The 21,735-nt window shown below is 43.8% G+C and overlaps 1 protein-coding gene across 1 annotated transcript; it reads left to right on the top strand.

The window, feature by feature from the left end:
• Nucleotides 1–4: 4 nt before the first annotated feature.
• On the top strand, nt 5–21,241 carry csnk2a2b (casein kinase 2, alpha prime polypeptide b). The gene is made up of 12 exons (XM_083917012.1): nt 5–967; nt 1,352–1,463; nt 5,253–5,354; nt 9,033–9,083; nt 9,183–9,242; nt 9,404–9,487; nt 15,197–15,307; nt 15,521–15,622; nt 15,945–16,045; nt 18,871–19,019; nt 19,620–19,703; nt 20,627–21,241. The coding sequence occupies exons 1-11, from the start codon at nt 864–866 to the stop codon at nt 19,694–19,696; spliced, it is 1,053 nt and encodes a 350-aa protein (XP_083773138.1). The 5' UTR covers nt 5–863; the 3' UTR covers nt 19,697–19,703; nt 20,627–21,241.
• The last annotated feature ends 494 nt before the right edge of the window (nt 21,242–21,735 follow it).

The following is a 21,735-nucleotide window of genomic DNA, read 5'->3' as shown; positions in this document are numbered from 1 at the left end:
CAATCCTCCTCCCTTCCCTGCGCTCTCGGCTGGGGAGGTCCGTGGCTGCAGAAGAAACCCCCCAGAACCCCGGGCCGTCCGTCGGAGTCTGGTACCGGGCCCCCGAGGCGCTGCGCCCCGCACAGCCGGTCGCACATGACGCGCGCTCCGCCGATGGTGGTGCACGGCGCCCCGCGCTCCCCCTCGGTGCGACATCTCCCCGCTGAAGTAGCATCGCGGGCTAACGTCAGCTAACAACATCGATCTCTGCTGCTCCACCCCCCTCTCGCTCCCTCCTGTCAACCCCAGCTCCCGATCCGTCACATCAACAGCTGATTGATATTGAACACTGGACCACAGAGGGCACCCCCCTCCCTGACCGTCCATCGGTGCCGCAGGAAGCCCGCTGGTGTCTTCCCATAACGGATCGGATCTAGGGCCCGCGACGACAGTGTGAACGGTGATATTTACACCACCGACCCCCTTTTCCTCCTCCTCTGTGGCCTTTCAGGGTTCCGTTTCCTCTCTACCTCAACATCCCGATGCCTCCCCGCCCGTGTGTGACCTCAGCTGCACCTCCACCCAGACTCTGATCAGACCCCCCCTGAGCCGCACCGACACCGGCTCTGCTGCTTCTGACAATCCGACCAAGGAGCGCTGCTCAACGTGCAGCGATCACGGACATCTCCGGTTCTCTCCCTTCTCTCTCAGTCCGGCTGCAGAAGGAAACTAGCCGGTTCCACTTCACACCCACACACTCAGCAAATCCGGCCACCGCTCTACCCCTGCAACACCCCTTCCTGCCAGTTTGTCCGTGATCCCCCCACCACCCCCGCAGATCTCCGTGTCACACGCCCCACTGCGCCCGAGCCACGGTTCTCGCCATGCCCGGTCCGGTGGCCGGCAGCAAGTCCCGTGTGTACGCAGATGTCAACACGCTGAAGAGCCGGGAGTACTGGGACTACGAGGCCCACGTACCCAACTGGAAGTGAGGACATTTGTGTTTAGAGCCGGCTGCTCTTACTGCGTGCATGTGCCGTCTGACCACAGCAGTTTAATGGTGTCTGTCTGCATGGGTGCCAGTGGCAGATGGGTGTCTGTTCTCACACACGCAGCTGTGAGGGTGTCAGCACAGTCTCCCGGCCCTCTACCCTGCTGCTCTGCTGTCTGACACTTTCCTCCCACCTCCACCTCTGTCCCCGTGTTCACCCTGTCTGAGTCACCTGTCTTCAGATCACTTCATCCCCCAAGGCTGGCCTTCAGCACAGCGACAGCAGCACTCATACACTGACTTAACTGCACGCTGATGTCGAAAACATTTTGCTCTCTTTCTCACACCAGCTCCTCACTGTTTCTCTGTCTGTCCCCATAGCAACCAGGAGGACTACCAGCTGGTTCGTAAGCTGGGCAGAGGGAAGTACAGCGAAGTGTTCGAGGCCATCAACATCACCAACAATGAGAAGGTGGTGGTCAAGATCCTGAAGGTGAGCTGTGTGCGTGTGCGTGTGTGTGTGTGTCTGTGTCTGTGTGTGAGAGTGTGTGTGTGCGTTCGGTGCATGTGTGTGCCTTTGCATGTGTGTGTGTGGAGTAAAAATATTAATTTCTTTGTGAATTTGAAGAATGAGAGTGAGGTTGGGAATCGAGAACCGGTAACAAACAGGAATCGGAACAGGAGTCGTATGCCTTCGGGCTTATCAGTTCTTTTTATTAGTGATAGACCGATATTTGCCTTTTTTACGTGTATCGGTATCGGCCGATGCGGGCTGCTGCGTTTCCTGATAGTTATCTACAAACAGGTGTCCACAGGCAGCTCTGTGTTCTGTGAGATGCCTTTTTTAAGTCCAATAAATGTTCCTTTTTAAAAAAAATTGAGACTTGAGACATTTTGAACAGGGTTGAACAGGGTTCCTCGAAATCTGTGAAGATGCTTGAATTTTAATGTTGTGTTTTCAAAGTTTGACAAGTGGTGGAATTTTGGATAAAGTGCTTGAAAATGCTTGAAATTGTATCTGCACTGCATTTCTTTCACAACAAATAGCTATAGAATAGACATTTCAGTTCAGTTCTTATCCTTCTGGTGTTACAAAACACAATTTTAGTTGTTTAGAGCACAATACCATCTCCTTTAATGGGATTACAAAACTGTGAAATAATTATTTTCAATATGTATCTGTAGAAATATGTATTTATCACAGCCCAAGCTTAAAAAATGGACCTTCAAGTGCTTGAATTTGACCTGGGAAAAGGTGTAATTTTTAGGATGTGAATTAAGGGAACAAAAGTAGTACTGGCTCCAAATATCAGCTCAAGAATTTCGGCAATCCGTATCGGTTATCGGCTACGGTTTGTAAAAAAAAGAAAAAATGGTATCAGCATCAGCCCTAAAAAATCCATATCGGTGGATACCTACTTTTTATTAATGCTGGCATGTTATGTGATGCAGATCATTGATGTCAAAACCATGCGTCTATACAAGAGGAGTCATGGAGGAGAGGAGGACACTGCCCAAAGCACGGCGTACAAATATTCTCTCATTTCCTCTCCACTGTGTTCAGCCTCTCATCATAAAACAGACACTGTTTTACTTTCTCCCACTCAGAAAAATGATCAGGGATCAACAAGGGAAGGGCGATAAGCAGAAGCAGTACCGGCCATAATATCTTCAATGTCTTATCAATTCCCATGAGAGTTTTAAGTGATATGAAAAATTGAATATCAGACAAAACAAGAAATTAGAAGATGTCACCTTGGGCACATATTGATCAGCATTTTATTACGTGTTTGATATTTTCTGACGTTACATAAATGGTGCGTCATTCTTGTAACTAATGATTATTTTATAATCCGCTATTAATGTTCTTTAGAAGAGAATTTCTATGATTTTTTTTCTATAACAGTGCCAGTATCGATTCTTCTTATTGGTTCTTTATCGATTCCCTAATTGATTCTTTGTTGTTGAAGATTATTAAGATAAAGATTATTTTTTTGGCAGTTTTCCAAGCCTTTATTATAAAGGACAGACAGGAAAATAGGATGAGGGGGGGGGGGGGTGCAGCAAAGGGCCGCAGGTCGGGGTCAAACCCACGGCCGCTGCCTCGTGGACCTTCAGCCTCTTTACATGGGGCAACTGCTCTAACCACTGTGCCACCGCCTGCCCTTCTTATTGATTCTTGATCATCATCTGTGTCAAAAATACACTTCTACAGATTTTCAGCATCAGCGCAACTGTTTTTTGATCTCTGGCCAGAGTGTCCATGAAATGAGAGAATATTTGTACAACTTTTGTTTTCATTCAGGTTTTCTTAGTCCAAGACACAATCTGCTAAACCCACTTGCATGGAGCTGATGTTCTTATAACAGAGTATTTAACCTCGGTAACAGCCAAGCCAGTAGCTGGCTTGGGAAGCTGGTGCGTAGAGGGTCAAATACATGGCAGTCCTTGAATTTAAGCCCATGTTGTGCAGAAAGATGTTTCACTTTAATGCTGGTCTTCCCCCCCCTTACTTAAACGATTCTTTTCAGACATTACGCGCTGCACTATTTGTCTCCTTTGGCCACGTTTTGGACCGTTTCGCCCTCTCTGCTGTGACTTTTTTTGTTGCAAGTTTCCAGCAGCGTAGACGCAGAGTTTGACGCCGCTCTCAGCTGAAATGCCAGAACCAATAAGCTCAGAGGCAGACGATTCCAGAGCTATGATCGGGTTCAAAAGAATCCGGCCTGACCCTACATGAACATGCATAGTTTCTGTCTGAGCCCGAACCATGACAGCAATTTTGGGACAGAGCCTAATTAAAAAAGAGAATTTCCACTTCTTTTTAATGTGGAGGATGGCTGTCACACAGCGGTACGCAGCCCATACGTTATTCAGGGCGTTACACAGACGATAAGGTCTGCATTTAAAAAAATGAATGAATAGTCTAAAAAAATCACAGGGAAATTTGCGTGAACCTGACCTGCTTCAAGCCTGAAGGCAGTTTTGAGGAATTACGGTTCCAACACCAAGTAGTTACCGGTTCTCAACTGGAACTGGTTCTTGATTGTCATCCATTATAATAATTATTTTTAAATTAATCAATGAATTGTTTGGTCTATAAAATGTCAGAAAAGCACAGGCACATTTCCTTCACAATTTCCTAGAGTCTAAAGTGATGTCACCAACTGTCCAAAATCCAAATATATATTCACTGTCACTATCCACAATATATTCACTGCAGCCATCAAATGTTTGGCATTTCTTGTTTAAATAAACAACCTGAATGATGTTGACTAATCCTGCAGAAAAGAGTTGCAGCCCAGTGTAAAAATGAAAAACCTTGTTTGCCTGGCAAATATTAGTTATAGAATTATTTACTGGAGAATTTGTCCTTTTTTAACCTCCATAAGAAGTAAAGTCTACTGTGCACGCAGAGTTCACCCGTGTTCTAAATCACAGCCACATGTCTATATTGATGCACATGAATCAATTATTTAAATTCCCAGTCGCCAACATTTGTTTGATCATATTCACTGAAGCCGACACTCTGCTCTGATAGAACAACATAAATCATCTGGTCTCAGAAAAAAAACACGCCACTACGTGCACGTAGAGCTACATGACGTTAGCAGTTGCTATCTATGAGTAAGTTAGCCAACCTCTGTTAGCGTGCACTCCATGCTGTTTAACAATCAGAGAAAACACGGGCGTGTTCACAGGAATCTGGTACACACGCACAGACGAGCACTCGATGGGAGGGAGGGGAGGAGCTCATGGTAGAGGGGGAGGGGCGTGAGAGTTGTAAACATTCAACATTTCACTGAGTCAACTCGATCTGCCAGACTTGCCGACTGCAGCTTTAAACACAGCTGGTCCATCCTTGTTTTGCCACAGTCCGGGGTTAAACTGACCTGTAACCTCTCGACCTGCTGCTGAATCAGCATCTGTTAAGCCGTTACACCACAGATTATAAACCTTTGATAAGTACTGCTAGGAGCTGGTGTCATGGTGATGCATTAGACAGATGAGGATGCCTGTTACCACTGCCATTTAAAAAAACAAATGATCCGTCAGTCGTTTAAATGTCCACAAAAACTTGCTGCATGCTCTAAATGTCTCCGTACTAAGATTGACAGAGTGGGATGCAGCAGCAGCAGCAGCAGTGACACAGCAGGCGGCATCAGCAGGTTCAAGACCAGGAGTCAGGAATAGCACATGTGATTTTTTTTTTTTTTTCTTGTCAACCTTTCTTCTATATCACCGTCCGCCTCTGCCTTGCTTGGTTCTCCTATGGAATTAGCCGGTCAAGAAGAAGAAGATCAAGCGAGAGATCAAGATCCTGGAGAACCTGCGAGGAGGGACCAACATCATCCGACTGGTGGACACAGTCAAAGACCCAGTGGTAGGCTCGCCGACGGCATGTCTGTCCTTTTAAAATGAATGGAGAGGGTTGAACTGACACATATCAAATGTTAAGAACACTGGTAAAAGGTTAGCTAACATTATCAGTTCCTTTGGTTCAAACCACTTTTTTAATTTGGTGCCCTGATTTCACAAAAGGATGGACATCACTAAAGATGACGTTTTTGGTTTGCTTTAGTTGCTCCTATAAGGACTCCCCGTTAACACTTAACAGTAAACTGTGTCACCAGTCAGAGTTAATTTAATGGTGTAACACTAAAGTCTAACTTCTTAAGAGTCGTCAAAAGAGCGCTAACACCGGTGAATTAGCTGTGTGCTCGGACATCCTTCAACAGCTCCAAAATATACTGTAGTCTTCTTTATTTCCATTTTGAATGCAAACCACCACCTGAGCTACTCAGTCTAAGGTGGTGAACACCTGAGCGTCGCCCAGAAGTTCTTACTGCTTTCTCTCATCAAGGTCACTTTTCGTCTACTAATTTGAGCTGTAAATGCCCATGCACAAATATGAGTGTGTAAATTAATTCTACTTGCACTTTGGTGGCCATCACCCAGCAAAAGCACCACGAAAAGACGGAACAGATCCGTCCGGATAGGGCTAATAGTTTTTGTGTCCGTGCTCTGCACTCGTCCGCCTGCTCTTATGTGGTGTTCCAGTTGAACACGGAAGTTAGAAATTTCTGAGTTCCCAGTTGGTAATTTCAACTTAATCGCCCTCTGAAGTCAGAATTTCCGAGTTCTCAGTCGGAGATTTCTCAGAGCCCCGACTTTGAAATCCAACATGGCGGCGCCCACTATCAACAGCAGTTAAAGCTGAAGGAATACACCGTTTATTCTCACTTCTGTCTTATTTGTGTCTCATTAAATAATCGTACACACACTACTGTACTGTAAATAGAATTGTTTTCTGACTTTGGAACTGGAATGCAGTCAAATCCGGTGTGACGTTATTCCCAGTTCCGAGTTCAGACTATTCACTGCTCTCTGAAACTCCGAAGGTCCTTTGGTGGGGCCATTTTGTGGGGGGTTAGCTAGTTGTCTAGTTAGCTAGCTTGCTAATTCTGCCATGCTTTCATGCTACATTGCCTAATGTTACAGAAAATGAACCAGAGATGAACCTTCTCTTAGAGAAAAGTGTGTGGACGAAAGATAACAGCTGGCTAATAGTTAGCTAGCCATCTCATGCTTCCGCACTGGAAAGCTGCATCACCAGCGTAGCTACATGGTTGCAGACACTGCCGTTTTTACCACAGCACACAGATGTGTGAACACACAGTGAAGTTTGGTGAAAGTTAGGTTTGTACTTTAAATAATCCCAGTAGGGAAATTCATCTTTGTTTGCTTGCTTTTGTTAATCTTTTTTTTGTTAAAATAAAAACAAAACGGATTTGAATAATTCTTTTGTCTTTTGTTATTTGTTTTTAAGCAGAAAAAAAAGATTAATATCTCAAATTGGATGTATATTGGATGAATATTTTTTATTTTTAGGCCATAGCGCACAGCCCTTCCTTGAGATCGAACAAGCACGCTAAATGCATGTCCCTCCTCATAAAACATTGCAAAGCCCATTTAAAAACCATTTTGAATATGCGTCATTATCATTCATGTAAGCTAGCAGTTTTCTGCTTTGTTAGGACATAACTGCTACAGTTATTGGCCATCACTGACTAGCCTGGAATTTCAGAGCCACATCTATGCAGAGGTAGGGTCTGGCATGAGCAATAGACCTTCCCAACCTGAGGGGCCGCACCAACACATGTATTTCGAAATAACACTGCACACAATTGGATAGCACTACGACCAATCACAGCGATGAAAAAGCCTTCTTTTATTAATCCCAATCCGCTACCTTCCATCTACGTCACATATTTAAAGCACAAGTAAGGATCTACAAACATGTAATAATGAGTGTTAAGAAATCCTGGTTTTCAGGAGTGATTTCAGGTGTTAAAATGATATAATCACCTGGGAGGCACTGACTTTTGATTATCAAGTCGATCTGATAATGAATTTTATTGTGAGGATGATACCTATTACCATGTAAAAGAAAGAAATTGTAATTCAAGTGTCCAGTTACTCATCTTGTGATCTGGTTCCCACTGTTTTTTAGCAGTTTGAGATCAGTCAGCAATGATTTAAAAACCCAAATTACAAGGAAGTTGGGGTGTTGTGTAAAACTTAAATAAAAACAGAATAAAATGATTTGCAAATCCTTTTCAACCTGTATGCAATTATACACTACAAAGACAAGATATTTAATGTTCAAACTGATAAACTTTTATGTTTCTGTTTGGAACATTCAGCAGGTGAACAGGTTAATTGGAAACAGGTGAGTGTCATGATTGGGTATAAAAGGAGCAACCTCCAAAGGCTGAGGCGAGGTTCATCACTTTGCATGAGCAAGGAGTCCAACAGTTTAAGAACGTCTCTAAACGTACAACTGCAAGGAATTGATGGATTTCATCTCCGGTCCATAATATCATCCAAAGACTCAGAGAATCTGGAGAAATCTCTGCACGTGAGCAGCAAGGCTGAAAACCAGCATTGAATGCTGCTGACCTTCAGTCCCTCAGACGACCCGGCATTAAAAACTGACATCTCTCTGTAAAGGGTATTACCACGTGGGCTCAGGAACACTGAGGAAAACCATTGTCAGTTAACACAGTTCATCACAACATCTACAAGTGCAAGTTTAAACTCTATCATGCAAAGTGACAGCCACGTATCAACAACACCCAGAAACACCGCCGGCTTCTCTGGACCTGAGCTCATCTGAGATGGACTGATGCAAAGTGGAAAAGTGTTCTGTGGTCTGATGAGTCCACATTTCCAATTGATTTTGAATCATGGACGTCATGTCCTCCTCCGGGCCAAAGAGGAAAAGGACCATCCAGACTGTTATCAACGCAAAAGCCAGCATCTGTGATGTATGGGGGTGTGTTAGTGCCCATGGCATTATGGGTAACTTGCACATCTGTGAAGGCACCATTAATGCTGAAAGGTTCAAACAGGTTTTAGAGCACCATTTGCAGCCATCCAAGCAACGTCTTTTTCAGGGACGTCCCTGTTTATTTCATCAAGAGTAACAACAGCGTGGCTTCCTAATAAAAGATACAGGTACTAGACTGGCCTGCTGCAGTCCACACCTGTCTCCCATTGAAAATGTGTGTAAACTCTAAATGTGACAAAAGAGACCCCGAACTGTTGAGCACTGGTGTCGTACATCAAGCAAGAATATAAAAGAATATCACCATCAAAGCTTCAACAATTAGTGTCCTCAGTTCCCAAACGCTTACTGAGTGTTGTTAGAAGGAAAGGTGATGTAACACAGTGGTAAACAGAACCCGCCCCAGCTTTCTATGAACATGTTGCAGTCATCATATTCAAAATGAGTGAATATTTGCAAAAAAACAACAAAGTTTATCAGTTTAAACATTAAATATTTTGTCTTTGGAGTGTATTTCATTGAATATAGGTTGAACAGGATTTGCAAAACATTGTACTACACATTTAACACAACATCCTAACATGATCCCGGTTCACGTGGGGTTGTCAGATCTGTGGTGAACCAGGTGACAGATAATTTTTATTCTTGTTTTAGACTATTTTGGTCTCTCTGACACTCTTCCTTCTCTGTCTCTCTGTGGTGGCTCTACAGTCCAGAACTCCAGCCCTCGTCTTTGAATGCATCAATAACACAGACTTCAAGGTACAGGGTCCCTTCTCTTCTGCATGCTTCTGGGGGTCTGCTGTCTGCACTGTGTTAACAAGTAGGGGTACATTTAAAAAAATGTTTTTACCCCTGCAGGAGTTGTACCAGAAGTTGACAGATTATGATATCCGTTTCTATATGTATGAACTACTGAAGGTGAGACGTTTCTTCACTTTCAAAAAAGTTTCCCACTTTAGTCTCTATTTTTGGCATGCTTTTTATTATTTAAAAGCCTGTGTATGCATATTTATTTGTTTGTTCACTCTGATATTACACGTGTGTGTGTGTGTGTGTGTGTGTATGTGTTTGTCTGCCAGGCTCTGGACTACTGTCACAGTATGGGAATCATGCACCGTGACGTCAAGCCCCACAATGTGATGATCGACCACCAGTTGAGAAAGGTAGGTGGTGCCCTAGATAGACCTATTTTTTTTTCTCCACACACCCACACACACTCTGAACATTTTCTCACCCTGCTCTCTTTCACACTGTTTATTTTCTCTCTGACTCTTCACCCGTTCATTCCTCTCTTCTTTATACTCTCCCCCATGTGAAATGGAGATAGAAGATTACTGTTCAGTTGGCCTTTGTAGACATGGTGTGCCTGTGTTCCATTTGAGTGAGATTCTTAAAATAACAGCGGATGTTATTTTAAATGTGTGAGATGAATGTGTGTTCTGTTGCTCTCTGTCGGTGGCTGCGCCATTATGGCAATAATCATAATTACTTTGGTCAATATTGAGATGATGAATATTTAACACACTTGCTCACTGACTTCAGAAACACTTCCTGAACGTTAAATATAATTCAAATGAAAAACATAGACAAAAAAGGGGAGTTGAAAGTAATTGAAAATCAAATGTGTTTCATCTCTCCTCCCTAACTGCTATGCCACAAGGCATGCCCAATCCATGTAAGCATTTATTGTGTCTGTTCTGATCATCTGACAAAGAAACGTCATCTGACGACCCATAAGCATGAGCGGTGATGGCAGAACAGACACAGTGGCAAAGGAGTAAACATCAACTTATAGAAAGTCAGTCAATCAAGAAAGCAGAGGAGAGCCAAGCTAGGTCTGTAGCAATAACCGCTACCCACAATGCTAGTGGGCGGGCCTCTTGCTATGGCTGTGGCCAGAGATGTGGACTTGAAACTTGGTGACTGACTAAAAGTAAAAGACTTGAGACTCAATTATATGTTAGCCAGATACAATTTGTTCCCTCACAACTCTGTAGCTAACTAATGTTAGCCAGATACAATTTGTTCCCTCACAACTCTGCAGCTAACTAATGTTAGCCAGATACAATTTGTTCCCTCACAACTCTGTAGCTAACTAATGTTAGCCAGATACAATTTGTTCCCTCACGACTCTGCAGCTAACTAATGTTAGCCAGATACAATTTGTTCCCTCACAATTCTGTAGCTACCTAATGTTAGCCAGATACAATTTGTTCCCTCACAACTCTGTAGCTAACTAATGTTAGCCAGATACAATTTGTTCCCTCACAACTCTGCAGCTAACTAATGTAAGCCAGATACAATTTGTTCCCTCAAAACTCTGTAGCTAACTAATGTTAGCCAGATACAATTTGTTCCCTCACAACTCTGCAGCTAACTAATATAATCCAGATATAATGTGTTCCCTTACAAGTCCTATCTTGCTAACATTAGGCAACAAAGTTGTAAGGGAACAAATTGTATCTGGCTATCGTTAGCTAGCTACAGAATTGTAACGACTTCTAAGGTCGACGGGGTGTGTGTGTTGGGTGGGTGAGGGGGAAAGTGGTGATATCTACCAGGGCCTTGGTCCATAAGGCTGAAATTAAGAGGGTATACTCCTAAAGGCCCAGTCAACAACATATCTCAATCCCACACCTTCTCCAACGTTTCAATACAGTTGAGTGCAGAGCTGGCACTCACATATGTTTGTCCCTGGGATGACAGGAGTTTGCACTGTTAATTTCAGACTTATAACCCAATGCCTTATGGGTGAACTGCCCTATGCCCTATGGCATTGGGTTATAAGTCTGAAATTAATAGGGCAATTTCAGATGGGGCACTCTCCTGGAGCCCCAGGAACCCACTGATATCAATGCCAGTTCTTGGGTACTTGGCACTTGGGAGAAAGATAGACAACCATTCACACCTACAGGTGTAGGCAATGTAACCCCCAGCAAAGCCCCAGGAACCCCCTGGATTCGATTCAGGAACCCCCTTGTTGTGAGCAGTAGTGCTAACCACCACACTGCGGTTTCAGACAGCAAATCCTTCACATGGAGTGACCACATCTTTGGTCTGAATACAGGTATATAGAACACTTTTTAACTTTGCTAGTTAGTTATTACACATTTAAGACAGTAAGTCAGTTCCATTCACTTTTAGTCATGGATGAATATCTGATCTAAATAATAATAAGTACACACATATATGCATTTAGAGATATATAAAACACTTTTTAACTTTGCTAGTTAGTTATTCTCAAAGCAATTTCAGTCAAAAACAACTGGACTTGGTTATTTGTCTAGGAAGACGTTTCACCTCTCATCCAAGAGGCTTCATCCGTTCATGTACGCATCTGACCAGGCTGGGACTGGTCCAACTAACTGGTGTGGAGATCCAGGTATTTAACCTCTCAAAAGGCCGATGATGTCACTGACACCCTTTGTGCTCCAAGTGCCCACGCCCGTCGTTAGAGTGACAGTCGTTGGTGGGCAGTTGGTTTGGACTTCGTTAGTGCTCTATTGAGTCTGAACGACAGTCGTTGGGGTCACAGGAGGCCATGTGTGAACAGTTGTCCTTTGAGGTTAGATTGTTGAATCTCCTGGGAAGGGATGAAAGGGCAGCATTGTAAATTGGAGATAAGTGGTGTCTCAGACCTCCTCCTCTGTTTAGCGATGATTTCTCTACTTTTACATAGATGGCTTCTTTTACTCCTCTTTCAAACCATCTGTCCTCTCTGTCCAAGATGTGGACATTGCTGTCATCAAAGGAGTGGGCTTTCTCCTTGAGGTGTAAGTGGACAGCGGAGACCAGGCCTGAGGAGTTAGCTCTCCTGTGTTGGGCCATGCGTTTATGCAGTGGTTGTTTTGTTTCTCCAATGTAAAGATCTTTGCATTCCTCGTTGCTTTGGACAGCATAAACCAGGTTGCTTTTGTGGTGGTGTGGTGTTCTGTCCTTCGGATGTACTAGTCTCAAGGAATGCAAAGATCTTTACATTGGAGAAACAAAACAACCACTGCATAAACGCATGGCCCAACACAGGAGAGCTAACTCCTCAGGCCTGGACTCCGCTGTCCACTTACACCTCAAGGAGAAAGCCCACTCCTTTGATGACAGCAATGTCCAAATCTTGGACAGAGAGGCAATTGGTTTGAAAGAGGAGTAAAAGAAGCCATCTATGTAAAAGTGGAGAAACCATCGCTAAACAGAGGAGGAGGTCTGAGACACCACTTATCTCCAATTTACAATGCTGCCCTTTCATCCCTTCCCAGGAGATTCAACAATCTAACCTCAAAGGACAACTGTTCACACATGGCCTCCTGTGACCCCAACGACTGTCGTTCAGACTCAATAGAGCACTAACGAAGTCGAAACCAACTGCCCACCAACGACTGTCACTCTAACGACGGGCGTGGGCATTTGGAGCACAAAGGGTGTCAGTGACATCATCGGCCTTGTGAGAGGTTAAATACCTGGATCTCCACACCAGTTAGTTGGACCAGTCCCAGCCTAGTCAGATGCGTACATGAACTGATGAAGCCTCTTGGATGAGAGGTGAAACGTCTTCCTAGACAAACAACCAGTCCAGTTGTTATTGACTGAAATTGCTTTGAGGATAACGACGACCTGGACAAATGAGAACATTCACAGGCCTAGTTAGTTATTACACATTTAAGACAGTAAATCTTAGTCATGGAAAATTTCTGCCCAGCATTGAATAGCCACACTCTGATCAGCAGCCATCCATAGAGTCTCCATGGGTTGTTATTTTCACACCTTCTGTGTAGCCATGCAAATAGTGTCCGCAGCATTGTATAGCCAAACCCTGATCAGCCAATCACAGAGTCTCCCTGGCTTGTTTTGCCACGCCTTTTCCAAGTCGACCACAGTACTTCTAGTCTTGCATTCTCTCAGTTTCTTCATTATCCAGCGGAGAAAAGTGGAGACAGCTGCTTCAAACAAGGTAAGTCTTCAAACATTACAACTTCTTTAAGTGTTTTTCACCGAGTCGAAGGGCAGTATTTGGAAACTGCTGCCTTTGTTCGGTGAACATGCAGTTGAGGTCAGGATGCCATTGTACCAACTGATTACTTTCCAGATTACTATCATGTAATGCCTAAACATGCGTGTGAATTAATGAGTAAAGTTTTGATTTCGACATATGTTGGCTAGAATGTGAGTAGAAAAGTGTTTTTTGTAATGTGGGACAATTATATCGTTTGGATATTGTTGAAATTTCCACATAAGTTGGCTAGAATGTGAGTAGAAGTGTGTTTTATGTATTTTGGGACAATTGTATTGTCACTTACACCTTTGAGAAAAAGTAAGTATTAAACACGTGTTTTCCCTTTGTTTTCCCTTTAGTTCCAAGATGCCAACCTGTCCTATGTGCAACAAAATGACTGTGGACCTGTCCCAACACCTCACCGACATTCACAACGTGACTAACGAGGATGAAAAGGACATTGTTTTAAGCTATGCATGCCAAAATGAGACCACGACAAATCTGGCTGCTTTGGACCTTGAATCTTCGGATGAAGAAGATTCTCCTCCCAGGCGTTGCAGGCACCCCAAATGCCTCCAGATGGCCAGGTTTTATAGAAGGGAGGCAAAAAGACTGAAGAAGGATAATGAGCAGCTCTGTTTAGAGATTGACAGATATAGGAGGACGTTGCAGGACATGGAGTGTGAGGGGGTAGAGGAGTAGGAGGAAGAGGAGTGGGTGTTGGAGACGGAGAAGGAATTGGAGGACGAGAGCGAGGGCACACAGGGCCATTTTAGTTCATTTTTAGCTATGTTAGTTTGTTTTCGATTATATTGCATGTTCATTTGTTGTGGTTTGTTTTGCATGTACATTTAAGCTTGATTTTTGTAACTACTTGGAGAGTGTTCATAAGAGGTTGTTTTTGTAAGAAGTGTAAAATAAAAGGTATTTTGTAAGAAATGTTTCATTGTTATCAATGCCACCATAAATCAACAGTAATTCAGAAGTACTGCGGAGCCCAGAGCTGGTATTAATATATGCTGGTCCCTGGGTCTCCAGGTGTGGGCCCTGTGAATTTCAGCCTTATGGATCAGTGCACTGGGGAGATCACGGTATGCTGAATGTGTCCATGCGCCACTTGTAACCTTCTCAAAGGTATGGTGAATGGACCGCCTAGAACTGGCCATTTATATGTGGACTCCAGATTTAGAACTATAAATGGCCTTTTCACCCTTGTCCCGCGGGCACAAGGGTGCCCATGCGAGGGTGCCTGAACTGGACACCCCGGGGGCTCAGTTCCCTCACAACTCCTTAGCTACCTAATGTAAGCCAGCTAGCTAACATTAGCCTGATAACCATTGATATCACCAATAAACCCAACCACGAGAAAAAAATAAGGGATTTGTTGGAATTTTGATCGAGATGAAATGAATACGTAAATAAGGTACAGTTAGGTTGTTAGGTACATGTATGTCAATATTTCAAGTTAATAAGCTATTATAAAGTTATTTGGTCTGATTACATTTATTTATGAATTCAAATAATAATTATACAAATTTAGTTCTTTGTCATACTTTTTCAACAGATTTAATTGATTGCCTATAATATTATTATATTAATATTATTATTAGACTGGTACTTATACCTCCTTATCCCTTCATAAAGACTGAATACTGCAGGAACAGTAGGTGACGTGACTTGACTTGAATAACTCCCCCAAAATAAATCCTGGGACTTACATTAACCCAGAATGCATTGTACACTTACAACCATGGCCAGCAGGGGGCAGCAGGCTAAAAAAGATGTGAACTTACCCCACAGGATACTCGTCACGTACACCTATGACAGTGTGTGTCACTAAGTATACACCTGTTTAGTTACACTTTTAAATGGTGTGTTTCCATAGCTACGCCTTATAGACTGGGGTTTGGCAGAGTTCTACCACCCGTCCCAGGAGTACAACGTCAGAGTGGCCTCACGGTACTTCAAAGGCCCTGAACTCCTGGTGGACTACCAGGTAACACACACACATACACACATGCACACACATACACGCACACACACAAGCACACCTTGAACCGGCCTCCATTTATACACACACACACACACACACTATTTTTCAAACGTTGCCAGACAAACAGAATTGAGGAAATGTTGTCAGAACACATGGGTAATTGTGATGTCTGTGTTCTCATCATCGGCAGTGCTGTTTGATGATTTTGTGTTTCAGATGTATGACTACAGTTTAGACATGTGGAGCTTGGGCTGTATGCTGGCCAGTATGATTTTTCAGAAAGAGCCCTTCTTCCATGGACAAGACAACTATGACCAGGTGCGTCTCACACGTGCAGCTCCGACACTACAATGACAGCAGCAGCACGATCACGTCGAAAAAGACAGATGAGTCAGGATCATTGATCACTGATAAAAACACAGTAATCAAAAGCGTCCGGCTTGCCTCCAAGCACACATGCGGCAGTGTCTCTGTTAGACAGGATGTCAACAACAACATTTAAAATATAGGCTAGCACTCATCTTGACATTTGTGAATGGTTAGTGTATACAAATATCAACCATAATGGGCAAAGATACACACAAAGTATATTTCAGTGTGGTGCACAGAGTTCAAACCCTGGTGTGTTGTATTTTTCTAGTTGGTGCGAATTGCCAAGGTCCTGGGGACAGACGAGCTGTTCGGCTATCTGCGCAAATACCACATTGAATTGGACCCGCGCTTCAAAGACCTACTGGGACAGTAAGTGCACTCTGACTCTGGGGTTCTCATCACACTCCACTTACAGTGTTTTCCACTGACTGGAAAAGGGTTCTTGATCCGGTGCCGTTCAGAACTATTTGAACCTCGGTGTTGTCTAGCGAACAAGCCCGCACATCCATCAGTTTTGTGCAGAACCATTGTAATCAAGGATGTGTCAGCAATTGGAGGTGTGTCCAATGCACAACGGTATTGTGCGCAGTGAGCCTGATGTGTTGTGTGTTACCTGCATAAATGACCTGAATGTGCCATAATGTGGTGATGTTGGGTGAGTTTCCTCTCTCATCACATTGTGCTGTTTTTTATTCAGAGGATTATGAGAGAACAGAGGTCTGCTGTCCTGTGTGCAGACGGAAAACTATTTCTCTTCTTTAACCTGGACAAAAGCAGCGCGGACAGCTTCACTTGTTCTGTCCTTACCTTTCACAATAAAAGCTCTAGAAACGCGCTACGTAGTTAACTGTTTATTTTATTTATTAACTGTTTATATTATATTCATTCAGAGCATTTCTCTGAAAGGAAACTCAATAATATATCTTTCAGTATTTTAGTGTTAGCTGTTCCTGGTCAGAAATCGCAGGAGGAGATGCTTTTATTTGGTCTCCTTTTGTCACGGTCGAACCAGTTTGGACTGAAAAAAAACAGCTTTTTTTTTGTTCTGTTCTGATCCCAGTTATTTTTTAATCGAAATGCTCCAGCTGGTTCAAACTCTGGTGCGCGAACCAGAAGGAAGGCTGATATTGGGGCATACAGTAGCTCTGGAGCTGACTGTAGCGTAGAAGTCAGATAAGGCTAAAAATATTCTGAGGTGCTGCAAAGTGAGGTAGTGCGAATATCAGAAGAACACCTACCCTGCATAAGCTCTTGAGGAACATACTGAAATCGCTATTCAGTGGTGAACACGCCCTCCTCTGACTCACACTCAATCCCTGTGATAGTTGTCAGGAAATCTTTAAATTCTCCTGTTGTTAAAGCAATTTGAAATGATCCTTAATACACAAGGTAACCCCAGGGTCTTGGAGCCGACATGAAAACTCTTTTGGCTGAGTAAACTTCTGTCAGTCAGCAGCTGAAGGCAGGTTATCCAGCAATAAAGGCTTGGAAAACTGCCAAATAATATCTAATAAACCCCAAACCTGTTTATTTCTGCTCTAAAGGCATTTTAACATTGTGGTCTATGGGGATGGACTATTCTTAAAGATCACCTCAAGTGGTCCATGATGAATATGATAAACATCATTTTCGGCATCGTATTGATATATTAACTAAAAACGTATACCTGACATAGGCTAGCGTTAGCTTAATTTAGCATCAGGACAGTCACTTAACTTTATGTTAGCTTCAAAGCAGGCTGAGGACCTACTTCATATCAAATTCAACACTTTCATAACAGCAAAGTATTAAAAAACAACTTCTCTTCTGTGAAATGTTATCACATGTCGCTTAGTTTTGCTATTTCTTTCATTAGAACATCCAAAAGCAGCACAATAGTCTGACTTTTTCTCTGAGTCTATACACACAGTCGATGGTCAGAGCGGGTCTGAACCCTGAACCATGAGGGCCAGCTGAGACGCTTTTAACAAGCCCGGATACATTATATGTTTAAGTCTCTATGGTGGCTGTGGGCAAGTGTGTGAAAGTCTGATGGCAAGCAAGTTGACAGCAAGTTGGCAGAGCTCATAACTTAGTGCCTTTTTGAGCTTTTTCACGGTCCAGACAGTTTTGCTACAGCTGGCCCTCAAAGTTTCCTCAAATGCTGTGGGTGGGGCTTATATTACAAAAACTGCCACATGTCCTCAACACTGTATTTTGTGGCTGTGTAGATATCAATAATAAGTTGAACTGGACTAGAAACGCAGAGGCTGTCTACAAAAAGGTCACCCTGAGGACCGTGGCAGAGAGGAGGATGCTGTCCAGGCTCCGGTCTGTCCTGGACCATGTCTCCCACCCTCTCTACAACACACTGGCCCAGCAGAGGAGCACCTTCAGCAGAAGACTCCTCACACCCAGATGCACCACAGGAAATCTTTCCTGCCTGTGGTCATTAAACTATACAACACATCCATAGGAGAGTCTGTCACCTCCTCTCTGTGATTCAGACTCAACCACAGACAATCTTTGATCTTGTATGTATTTCACTACTGTAAATATTCATTCCTGTACATTTAAATTTGATATGTCATATATATATATATATATATATATATATTCTGATTTTCTAATATATGCGAGACTGCAGAAATGTGTCTTCACCCGCATGCTCCTGAAGATGCATGTGGGTCCTTGTGTGCGTACTATTAGTGCACAAAACTCTCATCAAACATTGCTCCTTAGGGCCTACTCACACTGTCCTTCTGGCCGGGGCCAAAACCGTTTTTTCAGCTAAAGCCTAGTACCTTTAAGCAGTGTGAGTGCGTGCCACTAGTGATCAATCCATAGTGTCACCGGTAAGAAAAGGCCCCAGCTCAGTTCTGCTCTATTCTCACAGCTGTTGGGATAAATGTATATATTCTCAACATGATGGTGTTCAATTCTTTATGTGAGAAAAATATTGCAGGCCACCTCAAGGGATCCTGCACCGTGTCTAACCCTGAACTATGACCACTCCATTGAAGGGATTGAGTTTGTGAAACTGAAACATTCCTTGGAATTCACATTAAATGCTCATACTATATGGACTTAATAGACAAAGTAACAAACCAGAGTACTGGAATTCACATCGGTCAGTAAAGTAATGTGATTGTGAGAAGTGGCGGCACTATGGGTAGACGTCCATTCAGCAGTGTCCCTCTCGTGTGTTCCTGCAGGCAGAGCAGGAAGCGCTGGGAACAGTTTGTGCAGACGGAGAACCAGCACTTGGTGAGTCCTGAAGCTCTGGACCTGCTGGATAAGCTGCTACGCTATGACCACCAACAGAGACTGACTGCCACAGAGGCAATGGAGCACCCCTACTTCTGTAAGCAAGACACACACACACTGCAGCACACAGCTTACACAGGCCACACTTTAGACTGGAACATACTTCTTTAATACTCTATTATACAGTATGTTATTTTCTGCTGCTAGGAAGTAGCTTGGGATCATGGGAGTTGATGTCTTCCACACAATTACCTCATTGCAGTCAGCTTCTCCCTTTTAGGGTTTGGAAAATAGCATTGTTGGCTACAATAAGCACACACTTTCAGCATATATCATACATCTTTAAATGTGGTCTGTTTAGGGATTGCTGTGTGAACAGCTCACGCTCCTAAAGTGACCCGTGTGAGCAGTTGATCATTGATGACATCAGGTCACAATGGTGTTTACAGAAGCGAAAATGTCAACAGCATTGATATTGTAGGACTTTATGGCTTAATGCTAAAAACAGTGTTTGGCGGCAGCAGGCATATTTAATAAAAACTTCCCTCTCCCTCCACTGGCCGCCTGCTTCACTACTGTCCTCCATGTTTGTTTTGATTCTGTTCCGGGCTCCCGCCTGTGACACTTGGAACTACAGTGTGAACGTAGCCGTGGTCCACACTGCCCCTTTAAGTGCTCTCTCTCTCTCCTCCTGCAGACCCCGTAATAAAGGAGCAGTCTCTGTCAAACTCTGATAACAACATGGTATCCAGTGGCAACACTACAGCGCGGTGAAACACAGGTAACGGGTTGAAAAATGAGCCGAGTCTTCCTTTTTTTTTTTTTTTAAACAAACCACAACCTTTTTTGACTCTATGTTTTGAGGCCACTGAGTCAAAAATATTGTAAACACCACATGACTTTGCTGTAAGAATTAGGGCGCACTCACACTGTCCGTCCGTACCGTGCCCAGTGCTTTAGGTTACTTGTCCCCCCCTTCTTCTCCCCCCGCGCCCCAGGCCCGTTTGTACTCACACTACCTGGGCCTCGGCAGAATGCTTCTCGCTGCCTATACGTCATCACGCCGTAACACGTCACACGCAATGATGATGTTGCGTCGCTTTGTTTACAAAAGCGCGCAGTCTTCTGGCCACATAATGGAAATCAGCGCAGAAAACATGGCAACATTTTTGGCTTTGCAGGTTTTCTGACCAAATCTGCAGTAAACACTCCACCTCCGCATCACACCAACTTGAACCTTTCACCGCCATTGTTTTAAATGTCCGCGCATGGTCCCTCCTTCTTTTTTATATGTCCCAACAGGTGCACATAAAATGACGTCAGAACCGCTGTAGGCCTCGTGCTCGTACACGTGCGCACGCTCGTGCTCGTACATGTGCAAACGTGCTTTAACAAAGCCCAACTCTCCCAAACGGGTCGTGGTCGTGGTCACTCACACTGGTCAAACGAACTAGACTTTACCCGTGAAACGTGCTTGGGCACGGTACAGATGGACAGTGTGAGTGCACCCTAGGTACATGCCATGCAGTACCGGTCAAGACGGACTGTTTTTGCTGCTGTATGTTTCTCCGCTCTTTATTTCAGATTTTCCTCTCATTTGCCCCCCATCTGTAAGTGTCGGGTGTTAAATGTCATCATCTCCGTAACAAGTCCCCTCTTCTCTTCTCTCCCCTCCTTCCGCGGCCTCTTGTGTTCTCTTAACAGAAGTGGAAGAAGAAGATGTTTGTTACCTCAGCTTTGTACCCGGTTGTGACAGCAACTTTGACAAGTGTACAGTGACAATGGATAAAAGGGACTCTGACCAGTTACACACTCACAGATACGTGCACACGGATACACACATCTACACACAAACCTACACACACCGATGCAAGCACACTCTATACCAACACAGGTGCAGACATGTATACGTAGACCCTCCTCCTCTGTATCAGTCTGCGATTGGCTTGTCCTGGTTCCCTGTCCAGCAGCCCCGACCAATGAGCTTGAAGCTGCTCCCCCGTCGTCGTCGTCCCCGAAATCATCTTTTTCTCTTGTAGGTCAGCAAGGACAAAGTACTTTTAAAGACAATTCAGTCCCTCATCCCCTCTCCGTCATCCCTCCTTCATATCACCCCCTCTTTGTTCACATCAGCATGGAGAATGAACAGGTGTGTGAGCCCGTACAAGTCCCAACCCCCTCCCCGACCCGGTCATCCAACCGTCTGTCTGCTCTGCCCTCCTCCCTCCCCTTCATGTACCCCAACAGACAGACAGACAGGCGTCTTAGCACTACTCCAGTTCTGAAAGTGGCATGATGGACTCTCTCTAGATAGAATGATGATGATGATAATAATATTAATGAAAAATAAATGATTTTTATTTAGATGAATTGTGCCTGTGTCGTGTGTGTGAATTATTGCTTGTTACATGATATTTTCAGGTTGTCTGAACTCAAGGAGCCCGCTTTCCTTTTGCTGCAGCCAAACCGTACGCTAAAATATGTTTCAGGGTTCCTACACATTTTCCATTTCAAAATGCCAGACTTTACCAGAGTTCACAGGATTTTCAGTCCGTATTAAACATTTGAATACCAATCGTTAGAAAGACTGAAAAAAGTTTTTTAAAATCCAACTTTTACCACTTATGAATGGATTTTTTCCCCCTGTATACGGCTTGAAAATAAAAGTGCGAGCCAACGTGCATTGTAAGAAATATTTGGCTTTAGTTGCAGTTTGCTATTCTATTTCTAGTATGAATCCTCTTTCGGCATCACTCCCGCACACGGACGTGTAATCAGATTCTCTTTTAAACCCCAACCTGTAACCTCTACCC

The sequence above is a fragment of the Echiichthys vipera genome, assembly GCF_963691815.1.
Source record: "Echiichthys vipera genome assembly, chromosome: 7".
NCBI lineage: Eukaryota > Metazoa > Chordata > Actinopteri > Perciformes > Trachinidae > Echiichthys > Echiichthys vipera.
This window is presented reverse-complemented; position numbering and strand designations above follow the sequence as displayed.